The 13,118-nt window shown below is 38.3% G+C and overlaps 1 protein-coding gene across 1 annotated transcript in view; it reads right to left on the bottom strand.

The window, feature by feature from the left end:
• Positions 1-603: 603 nt before the first annotated feature.
• Positions 604-13,118, bottom strand: part of LOC149280153 (protein WWC3-like) — an 86,220-nt gene continuing 73,705 nt past the window's right edge. Inside the window, exons 10-24 of the mRNA XM_089500778.1 lie at positions 12,702-12,944; positions 10,944-11,033; positions 9,650-10,206; positions 8,466-8,580; positions 7,861-7,935; positions 7,563-7,649; positions 6,916-7,108; positions 6,146-6,310; positions 5,774-5,925; positions 5,476-5,638; positions 4,754-4,918; positions 4,510-4,602; positions 3,137-3,367; positions 962-1,089; positions 604-670 (exon numbers count right to left, since the gene is read on the bottom strand). Of these exons, the coding sequence (XP_089356904.1) occupies positions 604-670; positions 962-1,089; positions 3,137-3,367; positions 4,510-4,602; positions 4,754-4,918; positions 5,476-5,638; positions 5,774-5,925; positions 6,146-6,310; positions 6,916-7,108; positions 7,563-7,649; positions 7,861-7,935; positions 8,466-8,580; positions 9,650-10,206; positions 10,944-11,033; positions 12,702-12,944 (2,524 nt within the window). The remainder of the gene's footprint in view (positions 671-961; positions 1,090-3,136; positions 3,368-4,509; positions 4,603-4,753; positions 4,919-5,475; positions 5,639-5,773; positions 5,926-6,145; positions 6,311-6,915; positions 7,109-7,562; positions 7,650-7,860; positions 7,936-8,465; positions 8,581-9,649; positions 10,207-10,943; positions 11,034-12,701; positions 12,945-13,118) is intronic.

Here is a 13,118-nt window from a genome sequence, read left to right as displayed (position 1 = left end):
TATAGAACAGGGATGGTGAAAAAAAATATTTGATACATAATACCAAAGGAAAAAAAAAAGAAGCTAAAAGCTACTAAAATTAACAGTTTGCAAAAAACCAGTATTTTCAGGTACCAGAAAGAAAAGCAGCTCACTAGTTCAATTCAACTGTACGAAAAACACTGTGAAGCATATATTCAGTCTAAAAAACATCTTTAAGCAGATATTTTCCCTCAAGGAAAACAAGGCACTATAAATAAATTATAATACAGTGAATTTCCCTGAACTTGCTTTTTTTCTGATTTCCAGCCTTTATTAAGTTACACAAAAGGGCAACAAAACTGCCCACATTCTAGAAAAGGGTAGTTAATCTATAAAATAACTTGTCTTTGGGGATTTCAGTGTTACAGCAAGGAAAAACCAAGCCTTGCTGCAGTCATATTATAAAATATATAATAATAGATATTTATATATGTATATAGGCTTTTATTTTTTTTTCTTCATTTTTTTTTTTACAAAATATGAATAAGCCTTTTAAACATTTAACATGAATGTAACTAATCTAATAACTTCATGGAGATACAAACAAAATGACCAAATCCTTCCTGTGCATAAGGTAGCGAGTCATACATCGTCGGCCGGCAGAGGAGGTATGTTGATTCTTGGTCTGGTAAAAAAGGCTATCTTCTCCCTGTGATAAGGTAAGAGAAAAGAAAGCCAATCGTAAAGACATCCAAAACATACGGAATAAATAGCATACAAGCGAGAACATAAAAAAAATCACAGAAGACTGCATCTACAAATATATGTATGAATAATTTTTATGGTTTTTGACAGACAGAAGTAAAAAGTGAACCCCTTAACCTCTTTGGGTCCTGCAGGGTATTTCTGCGTGAAACACTCTGCAGAGATAATTGGCTACTCTCTCTTGCAGGATCTGGTCAGATCTATTTTTCTTAATGTGGTTTTGTATCCATTTTACCTGAAGGTCTGCACTTGGAGGGGTTCCTTCTGATTTTGCCCACGCATTTGAATAATCTCTTTCGATGCCTTTTTGAGCATTTTCTCTGCTGCTTGTTCTTGCCGTTGCTCGAGCTTCGTCTGCCTTGTCTTAAAATGAGAAATACACAAAAATGTCTCGTAAGGGACTGGGAAAAGGATAAAGATTTTTGAGTCGTGAAGAATACATAGTATTTAATAGCTAACGTTTTACAGATATTGTGATATAATGTAATTGATTATTTCACTGTGTTCCAGGCACCAGCAAAAGTAGGGTTAAAAAGTCGGATTGCAAGAATATTATGTATAATCTACAAATCAAACAGAATGTTGTGAGCTTATTGTTTTTCAGAAGATAAATACTAATTTACACATTTTTGCTATGTTACAACGGCTGTTTTTATTTTTTGTACCCTTCGTGGCAGTGGCTGTTTTAACATTCCTGCAGTGCTCATGTTTAGCTGTAATTTTCTTCTTTCTTATTTACTGAGCCTACACGTTTTATATTGGGGTTTTTTCAAGACAAAAAGAGCTTTCTTTAATTCGTTATTTTAATCGTATCATATAATGTACTATAAAAAAACAAATAAAATATGGTGAAAAAATTGAGAAAAAAAATTAATTTTTCTGACTTTTACTTGAAAAATCTTTTACTCTACAAATTCTAATGAAGAAACCTGCTAAATAGATTCTAATATTTGTCCTTAGTTTAGAAATACCCAATGTTTTTATAGCACATTATAGGGCTTTAAGTACAAGTAGCATATTGCTATTTCAAAACCATTTTTTTTCAAACTTGCTTATACTGCCCCCATGTCTTATTTGGGACATCTTTGAAGCCACCCACTTCAAGTTACCCCCATCCAACCATATATGTTTGAAAACTAGACAACCCAGGGTATTTTTACTATTTCCATTTTACCACCAGCCGTTGTCAAAGTTTGCAGTAGTATTTTTTTGTCCACAGTTTACTTTAGTTATAAATTTACAGCTCCTAGTATATGCCACAGCCAAACAATACCCCAATATTTTTTCAGCAACATCTCCTGAGTAAAGTTTAACCCCCCATGCATGGGTTTTTCAGGTTATTTGGGAGGTAAAAGGCCACCTTTTTGAAGCCGGCCAGTTCGATTTATCCCATGGGCATTTAAAATGGCAGTATTTTAAGTCTTTCCATGCAAACATTTTTGTGAACATATAGTGCTAATTGTAGAACTTGTTCATATATATATTTATATTCTTTAAATTTTTTTACATTTTGCTGGGCTCCATTGACTTGCATGGTGGCATGTAGTACCTGTATGCATGGGTGGTATTACTGTTTTCAGGAGATGTTACTGAACACATATTGGGGTGTTGTTTGACAGTGACATATACCAGGAGCTGTAACATATATGGCTTGATGGGGTAAACTGAACGGACCAGCTTCAAAGATGTCCCAAATAGGACATGGAGGTAGAATGACCAGATGAAATAGCAATAAGCTAGTTGTAGTTATTACCCTATAACCTGCAAAAAAACCCACAAAAAATATTGGGTATTACTACACTCAGGACAAATATTAGAGTCTATTTTTTGTAGTAAATTATATTATATGATCAAAATAATGCCCTTCTTGTCCTGAAAAAAAAGATATAATTTGGTGAGTACGCTAAATAAGAGAGAGGAAAATTACAGATAAGTAGCAACACTGCAAAAATGTTATAACGGCTATTGTCATGAAGGGTATAAAAGATTTAAAGACAGCTCTGTCCTTAAGGGGTTAATAATCAAGCATCCTGGCCGTACATTTTTTGTGGACTCTCTTAAAATATAACTGCACCGTTTATGTTCATCACGTGAAAGAAAATCTAACAATTATAAATCTACTTTGGACTGAAGGTGGCCCCAAAGTGCTTGCAATAATTTCCAGGCAGATAAACACACTTCTCTTTTGGTTTTCTCCATTTCTTTCCAAGCCTCAGAGAGGATGATGCTCACTTTGCAGCCACAGACATCTCCTACAAGCCAATATGCTGGGTGACTTGCATGCAAAAAAAGGTATGATATCAGGTGACATTCTATTATATAAAGTGCTTTGATGGCTAGAGTGTTCTTGTAATGTTTTGTCTAGGCTGAAAAATATTATTAAGCCACACAGAGATGTGCACTGAAGTACCTGTCTTTCTGCTTCAATAAGCAGATTGCGGAATCGCTCATCTCGCAGGACCCACTGGGGAAGATCGCTCTGCCCACGATGCTGTACCTCTTCAAGGCGTTGCTTAAGCTCTCTCAGTACATTTATCTCCTCGTTTAGCTGCTGCTGCTTTGTTCTGGATGCCTGGAGATCCAGCTCCAGGTCAAGGGATGTCCGGGCCATAATTTCCGCAATAGAAGACTGGCAGGACTGCTGCAAGGCACAAGTTGTACAACAAAATATATATCTTTAAAGCCCATACTGCAGGTTTCAGAATGCATTTCCTATAAAGGACATTAAATGCAATTCTTGTTCTAATCAGCAGAATTTTTAAGGCACAGCACCTATAAAAGGTACTTTTGCATTCAGTTGAAGTTTGTTAGTTTTTTTAAACACAAAATCATATATTTCAAAACTTTGCTGTGTATAACACGTTGCCAGGTGAAAACAAAAAAAATTACAATGTATATTTTATCTTCATAGATGTAAGCCAATACAGAACTAAATAAGCAATTTGAAAAAGGAGGTAAGAAGAAGAAAAAAATACAAAAGGGTGATGAATGTTGAGGTTTCATAACAACAACCAATTTTGGTCCCCGAGCATAAAATACAGTGTTGTACACAGTAATCCTGCTTCATAAACCTTCTTTATCTGCAGACCTAGAGGCTGGCATTGCTGACAGTCATGTGATATTTTGGGTGACATCCCTGCTCAAATACCACACTGAGCTGATTCTTTATGGCAATGCTAATGAAGTCCTCCTTGTACAATGAAACTCTTTCCTCCACAGGCTTTCATTAGTCAGAGTGTCAGGCTGGGAGATTAAGATTGAGCCATTCTATTTTTTTTACTACAGGCAGTATGACAAGGAATGAGGGTGTTTGTTTAGTAGATTGGGCCAAGATAACATAAAATGACTAAAGTCCAAAAACATTTTTTTTTTTTTAATAAACAGCGCAATCATTTTCATAATAATAAAAAATGTATAGCTTATAGTAGTAATACACATTTTTGGTGGGAGCTGTGCTTCCCAAGCAGGCCCAATTAATTAGAAGAAACAGGTTGACTTATTGAATGTGAAAGAGTGTTCAAAGACAAGACTAAACCTTTTACTTACTTAGAGACTTCCTTACGCCAGCATTTTCAACAGTCTCAATATCAGTTTTTCAAACAGGTGCTCCTGCCAAACATCTATTACTAAAAAGCACGTCCCATATACAGCAAAATCATATTATAATTCCTACTAATGTTAGCATGAATTGTAGTGTTTGTATGGTAAATCACACCTCTCAACAATAAAAACCTCTCTAACCGTGTATTTGAGTTGGGGGTGAAGTGAAATGCCATTTTATACCTGCTTATAGCGTAGAGTTCGCCTTTCCAGTGTATTTCGGATGAAAGGTGATTTTCGTGGCAATGTGGAACTGTCACTGTCACTTCGGTACAACTGGACAAAGATACAATAAGTACGAAATGTAAAAAATAGTAAAAGCAAGTTACTCAGAAGCAAAATTTCATTTTGAAATATTGTGTAAATAACAATGAGGCACGTCAGCAGCACTGTCTTAATAGACATATTCCGCAAACTGTGTACTCACTCTGCAAACATACTGACTCCGTGCCCCAGGAGAAAAGGTCTGGGAACGCACGATCGTGCTGCTACGCACAAAAGGAGACCCACGAGTCCGGCGGCAGGTTCTCTCTTTTGGAAGAACAGGAACCTCATCTGGAAAGATATCTTCTGTGTTGGTCTCTTTATCTACCTACAGATCACGTTAAAATACACAACTATTAAAACTGCTAGAGTTTACATAGACAAATTTTCAATCTAATCTACATACACAAACACGCATATAAAAAGGGAACATACACAATTGAATAAACACAAAAACTAACAGATAGCGTCCTATTACGCTGCTGTACTTCAGTCTAAACATATAGATGGTGAAAACATAATATTGACAAAGGATGCAAGACACCATACAGTTCTAATTACTATTAATGGAAGCAATGGTTTTAGGGCCTTGAACTTGTGGGCCTGTTAGAGGCCTTGGAAGTAGCAATGCAAGTATATTTGTATATTATTAGTAAATCTACGGCTTGGGGTCAATTATAAACCAATGCAAGAATTGTTTTGGAAAAGGCAGCAAGACTATTTGCCAAGTGCCACACAACCCATGGGCACCACTAGCATAAAATATGTATGCATTCATATAAATCTCCACACACATATTGTTATATGTATAATCTAGAGTTAAAGTATATATAAATAGAGATTATGATTTTTTGCCAGTGGTTGGTTCCATGCCGAATTGCTTACCTTGATGTGTTCATTCTGATTGTTCCTAGATCCATACAGGGATACCTGCCCTGCACATATAGGTCCATGGATGCCTTCCCCATAACATGTTTCCGAATAATGGGGGCTTCTCTGTGTACAGTTACTATGACAACCACTGTCGACTGATTCTGCTTGCCAGCTCCTGTTAATAAATAAATAATTAAATACGTATCATCAATTGCATAACTGCTTCGGTGAGCTATTAAGTAGCTATGGAAGAAGCAACGAGAAAAGAAAATAGAAAAACAGCAGCAGAGTAGGCTAAAACGGGGCCTACTTCTCAGAGGCAGCCTCTCCTTGGTCCTCCTTGCGTTCCATCTCAAGTATCTCCTCTTCAGTGTATTCCAGCTTCACTCTCTCCACCTCCAGTTCACGTTCAACCGCCTCCAACTGAGCCGTTGTTCGGGCCAGTAAAACAGACACCGCATCCTTAAAAGATGTAGATGACAAACAATAACTATTATGAGAAAGAACCACCCATTAAACAGGTTACAGAGATTTCAGTTGAGTCGATAATCCTCATATTTTAGAATACCGCTTTATACCCAAAACTTCTTTGCAAGAGATGTTCAGTAGAATCATTTTCATATATCGAATACTAGAATAAACCGGCAACGAACTCACTACCGGGCAGAGTCAGGGAATTTACCGTTTTAGCGCCTGTCATGTTTTCAGAGGGCTGTGTACATTCTCCAACACGGTCATTGCCTTCTTTGCTTTGTGGATCTACAGTGCCATATATTTGGATAGGATGCCACTGATGATGCATCTCTTTTGTTTCCTCATAATCCTTCAGATTTATTTGAGCAATCCCCTGAGGATAAAAAAATTTAAATATTATTGTTTTTTAATCAAAGACTAAAGTCTCCAATATGTCTTGTGTTGCGGAAGAGTGTATTTTTGCTATAAAAAAACCCCAAAACATTATGTAGAGTGGCTTGCTCTAGCCTTGTTTACAGATGCCTGTGCCAAATGAGAATTGACAGGCCCACTTGGTGACCAGAGCTTTTCTGTGAACCAGTGATCCATTGGTATATTCACGAATGTCACAGAAACCCTCGCTGAATCTCACACAATTACTTCATTGTGTTTTTGGAACATCAATATCTAGAGAGATCCATCTCAAGAAATACGGACCTGATAGTTTGGGAATCTAATGGTGGTGGACCCTAAGCAAATGTCTTCTTTGCACATGGATAAAGGGGCCCTGGGCCATGGTAGAGTGGTTTACCTGTAGGCTCCCACTTCCTGATTATCTGATAGCTGCCATTTCTACTGGCCTCTTCAACATGTTTATTAAATTTATTACTAAACCCCTCTTTCTTGGACACACATCTAGAAGGAGCTCTTTAATAAATCCTAATAAATTTGAGCTGTTACCGAAAACATCAACTTTATTTTACATATGTGCTAACTTACCAGCAGCTCTTCCTGATGTGTCGGGCTCACAGAGCATATGTACAGCTGCAAGGAGCTCCGTTTCAGAACACTGGAGTGCATGGGGATTTGGAATATTTCATTGAACATCAGGGGCATCTGGAACTCCAAAGCTTTCGAGCAGTAAGTGCTGGGCGTGCTGGAGTCGAGGGACGGCAGGTACACTCTAATATGACTGAAATAGAGTAGCAAGTTTTACCAGGGTTACCAGAACCCGAGCCACTCACATCTGCACCCAGGTGTGGATCCTCTGCCTATACCTGGCAATAATATCTGCAGTCTCAAGTACTTTTCTCACTATTGCCAGCCTGCCTCTGATTAACTGATTAAAATAAACTGCCTATTACAAGCTTTAGAATTTCAAACAATAGTAAATCATTGTTCCCAGTCTCTTATAAAATAAGTAGATAATACCTGAGTGTAACTGTGCTTAGTAATTATCTACCTATGTCAATAGGCCAGGAAGGAGGAATAACTGTGCTCCCCACCACCCCTCTTATGAAAAGATCCGGCAGGCGTATGCGGGACGTGCCATAAGTTATAAATAAGATGGGGTAGGGACATGGCAGACCACCGGCAGAGACACGGAAGTGCACTGGGGTTGAAAGGGTAAACCCAAATCTACTTACATTTTATATCCTTTCTTCAGAGCAAGGCCGTTAAAATGTTTAAGTTGTAGAACGTGTACAAAAAGACACTCGCTTCCACTGTCATGTCTATGATACAAAACACATGTTAATGAAAAATACATGATGATAAACTATTACCCAATAATGACGTGACCCCACATTTATGCCATAGAGTATTTCAGCAATGGCAATCAATATTAAACAGTGGCGGCTTGAACGTTTTAGGCTCTATGGCTTGCTGGCTCCGGGGAATTGCCCATACCTCCCTATACAGTGTGACAGTTCCAATTTTACTTACACTATTCCAACATGTACTTGAGGTTCTTCATGTTTTGCAGGCTCTTTATACACGGAATCTTCGACATTCTCATTCCTAAACAAAGACAAATTAATATGATCACTGTATTCAAGGCCAAACCACCTTAGCCTTACGTGCATCTCTTATGTGCTTTTCAGATTCATTAACATTCTCCTGTTCCCCCTTATCCTGTCATGTAGAAACATAGAATAGGACGGTAAAAAAATAAATAAAACATTCTGCTCATCTAGTCTGCCCATTTTTTCCTGATGAAAAGACTAAGACCTTAAATAATCATTGGTCTTGTCTTACATTCACGATAGCAAAATACCTATCCTATGCATGTTTAAATTCCCCTTCTGCTGTGAAGCCATCCCACTTATCTTCTTCCCTCTCTCAAAATAATAAAACTTCCTTACATTACAGCTAAGACTATGACTTCTTGTTCTAACATTTCTCCTCCTTAGAAATAATCCTCCCTCTTAAATCCTCATTCCACTTATATATATATATTCAGACTTATTTAGATTCCTTTGTCCATTAATTCTTGGCCAGTTGCCTACATTTAGCACATGGCGTGCAATAAAGAATTATAAGACACAAACCTTTTACTCAATGCTTCAAAAACCCCACTGTCGCTTGCAAGAGAGTCATCTGATAGACCAGCAGAGACTCGCTTGGCTCTTTCCAGCCTTAAGGTACAGTCTTCATGAATGGTGACTGCTGTTAAATAAAAAAAATGCTTTAAAACTGCATATACATTTATATGTTGTGCTTTAATCCAAGCTGACATGTATTTGAAAGGAGTGTTGTGTTAAAGTGTATTGTTAATTGAAGTCCAAATTCAATAAAGGTTGCATTCTACATTACTCCACTAGATGCCAGCGAGAGACCAACACAGACATCAAAGTGGACCAACTACATATTACTAAAATGACCACAGCCCGTTTGCTTTTGGGTTACTTTCCAAAAAAGACTAATTCCACCAACATAGGGGATAACATGCCAATACGGGTAACAGCATGTTTCCAAAATATCACAACATTTTTTCCAATACATTCAAAATAATTAAACTTGTAGAGAAACCAAAGTTACTTATTTACTTGGTCCACCCTCATTCTGTGTTTTTTTATGGTGAGGTCTGCTAAAAGGTATCACAAATTTACACTGTGCACAATATTATTTACTGAATTATATAGAGCCATAATATTCCATACACCATAGGTTGTAGGAAGTATATCACAGTCCAAAACCCCTAAAACAATTGATAACACATCTATTTCAGCATACATTTGTAATGTATACAAATAATAGATGCTATGCTCCTGCTAACGCCCTGCTTTACCATACCTTGGTTTATCGGAAATCCTAATACATGTGAGCAGCAAGTGGCTGGCACCTTCTGGCCCCTGGGACAGAAGCGACCACCCATCGCCTTGCCAGTTACTGACACACACTCTTACATACTTACACTAACTGTAACACATACACACTTTAGGCACACACAGGCACTCACTGTAACACACAAACACATATACACACTCTCTCTCACCCTTACACAAAAACATACTCCATTACACCCCACTTTATCCATCAGACCTAACTCTCTCACACATCACACCCTTACCTTGCCTGCAGCCTTTTCTTATAGCTGCTTGCACGCTTTTATCACATGTCACATAACATGAAGTTACATGCCCCCACTGCACTTCTGCCTCTGAAAGTAACTAGCTGAATTATATCGGCATGGGCATTCACTGGTGAAACAGTTTAGGTAGAAAGATCTTACCTGCTCCCATCTGTAATTGTGGTCCGCTTTCTCTGACCGTTTTACTTTCTGCATGACTATCCTGCAGCTGGGACCCTGCCCTTTGAGATTCACCATCAACTAAATTGGAAGCTTGCCGCTTTAATACATCTAAAGCAGTCATGTTCATCATTTCCTCCAAACTTTCTGACATTTGGGTCAATGGAGAGTCACAGGAAGCAGAATGAAATGGTGTGTCCAATGGTGAACTTGGAGGAGACAAGGAAGACAAAGACGAACGCGAAGACAATGATGCCAGTGACTGAGGGTTATCCATTGACATCTTTTGCTTGCTGAGGCTGGGAAGGCCAGAAGTCTCAGTATACTGACCATCTCGGCAATGAGCTTCTAATGGAATCATGTCAAAGCGCAGATGTTGGCCATAGTCAGCTTCTGTTTTCTCATAATGTGGAAGGCCATAAATGTCTGTGAAGCTTATTGAGCTAAGAGACCCTCTGCTCGATGCCAGGGATCCACGACTGGATGCCAATGACCCACGACTGCTACCAGATGACATGGTGAGGGTGCTGGCAGACAAACTGCAACACAACAAAATTTTCTGAAAATGCAAGCTTACGAATATAGATACTAAACATTTTTACCGGGTCGTCTTTAACGCATGTCAAAAGGGGCAGCTGCCTGCCACCATCTAATGTTCCTAAGTGCCAGTATGTGGCATCATCAGGAGCAATGGATATCGTAGACGTTTGTGAAGGCAGCTGCATCTGTACCATCAGTGATGAAAGGGGTCCAAAGCTCCACTTGGATTACATTTTAGTGATATATTCTGGAATTTTTTTGTTTTTAACTTCAAGGCATATTGGATAACCTTTATTTCTCTGATCATGTCACATGCTACTATACTGATTAATCTAAATCTTATCTTGTACAGTATGATGTAATCTTGCATTTTTTAAAGGCTTTGTCCTTAAAACAAAGAGGGCTGCTGATCAATCAGCAGCTTCCTTTTACTGTGAAATATCCTCCAATCCTTTTAAGTTGCACATTAGTTAGTGTCTATTACATAGTAATGACAGCATAAATAATAGTAATAGACACACACATATGGACAAACAAAATACTACACCAAGACTTATGCACCAAAGGTTAAAAAAAAATGTGTAATGCTTGAGAAAATGTGTATAATATCAAAAGATTATGTTCAACCTGCATGTATATATGATAAGCGAACTAAAAGGGGACAGAAAGAAATACAAATATATAGAGAGGAAATAATAGGAAAATACCCAATAATTTGGTTAGGTGACACACTTACCTTTGTAGTTGAGTGTATAAATAAGAGGTTAACCGGGTAGCCTCCTCCAGGTGCTTCAAAAGACAGTTTCTCTTCTCCTGTAGCAGCAACCTGTCAAAATAATAATTTAAACAAATTAAAAAATGTTACCCAAACTGAAAGGTTAATGCTCCAGAATAAAGCAACCTTTCTCAATATAATTAAATATATTAAATGAAATAATGAATATCGCACCAAAACAATACGACTAAATTATTCCTTTCCATATGCAAAATATTGGCTGGGGTATTAACTTCACTACTTTCGTGGCAAGTAAAGATTCTGGCTGGTGAATCAATCTTTCACATACTGGTAAATAATAAAATATAATAATAATTACCCTAATTGAATTTAAATATGTTTGTTAGTGCTTAAAAAATATATACATACACTTAAACAGTTACTTCAACACCCCAGTGCGGTGGGAATTGAAGCCAACTCTCTAGCTGGAGAGTGCTGGCCAATGATGACCTGAGGTGGTGACATAACCTGGCCTAGTAACACTATAACTCTAGGGTGGGAGCCGTCTTGGCTATTAGCCCTTTGGTGTGCCAATGCTCAATTGTCCGCTTACAAGGGAGCTCTCTCCCCACTTGGCGATGGGGGACAATGTCAAAGCGGGCTCCGCCTGTACGCCATGCAGTAAAAGGCGCAGCGCATCAATTAGATGCAGAGCTCGACAGAGATGATGATGGCCGAAACCCATGACCTGGGTCAGGTCTAGGACAGCGCCCAAGGCAAATACACCACTGACAGGAAGTCACATCTCAACAATGGCTGGCAGACAAAGTTTGACTTCATGGATTTTTGGCTACACAAACGCCACAGCAGCAAAGGTCTGACATTCTGCTGATATACTACTCGCTATCTGTAATTTAGACAAAAATGCTCAATCTGCAACCAGGCGTTCAGTAATAATAAGTATCTGGTTTCTATAATGTCACTTAAAACAAATATATACTTGACATACATTTAATAAACTATAATGACTAAATAAATATGTAGCGTGCCCTCTACAGACCAAAGGCAATAAAGACACGTGCTGTGGGACCATGTTAGCTTCAAGGCAGCCAAAGCAGTCAATACCAGCCTAGCGATGGTTTGAACGGCTCTCTTTAGCCACACTCAATCTCTTCAGGTACCATTGCACCGGGATATTAGATGCAGCATTAACAGGAATAAAAACATGTGGCTCAGAGCAAAATAATAATACATTATGATGTGCTTTTCTCTGTGCATGGCAAAACCGAGATGACTTTCCACCTTGGCTGAGAGACACCAGAACGTTCAGCCTAGCAACCAACTGTTTTGGATTTCCTCGTTAGAATACACATGATGATGTGTTATGAGGCTTAGCATACACTGCCAGTAATGTTTAACACAGCATAGGTCCTAAAACCAATCTCTTACGCAAAAGATCTATGACAATTGGTTTCCTACTGATCATACCTTTACAAAGATGAGTTATGTAGTGAAAGGCAGGGCACAGGTCGGTGTAAAAAGAGGGTGTAAATTCAATATATTACACAGATACCACAAAAAAAGCTTAGCTCTTGTGTTATATAATGAAACGTACAAAACCACACAGAACATGTAGAGTGAACAGTTTGATTTTGGTAGGTTTGTCTTCTGACTAGCTAACAAATCTGTACTTGTGTACTGTGGATGAATTATTTTGCATGGTGCATAGGGCCTGGACTCAACTCAAAAGCTGTAAAAGAAAATGAAGAAAAGACATACCTTTCAGTGACTCCTTGAGCCGAGGTTGAGTGAGCCCTCTGGATCTCATCTGCCAGGCGTCTCTTTTCCTCATCCAGCCTCGATACGTCTTCAGGAGATCTTCTTTGCTGACTAATGAGTTCGAGGTCTTGTAGAAGAGCTTCCTTCTCTTTGATGAGCTGTAGATGATCTCTATCTGCTTCAGCCATTCCTGGCCAGGTTTCATTTTCAAGAAGGGCCAGTTGGTGTTGTATGCTGGAGACTCTAAATGACAAATAGAATATTACGTAAGTTTAACCTGGCCTTTAAAAGTATACCGGTTTTGTCAGAAGTACTTTTGATGACCAGCCTCAGAGACACATAGGATTATTTATTTATCTTTCCAGTACATCTTGAGAAGTTTTATGCAACCATGTACAATTTCAGCCTTTAGATGCT

This window comes from Sceloporus occidentalis, unplaced genomic scaffold (assembly GCF_023333645.1).
Source record: "Sceloporus occidentalis isolate IW3139 unplaced genomic scaffold, rSceOcc1.0.p SCAF_159, whole genome shotgun sequence".
Taxonomy (NCBI): domain Eukaryota; kingdom Metazoa; phylum Chordata; class Lepidosauria; order Squamata; family Phrynosomatidae; genus Sceloporus; species Sceloporus occidentalis.
Note: the sequence above shows the minus strand (reverse complement) of the source record. Positions and strands in the feature narration are given on the sequence as shown.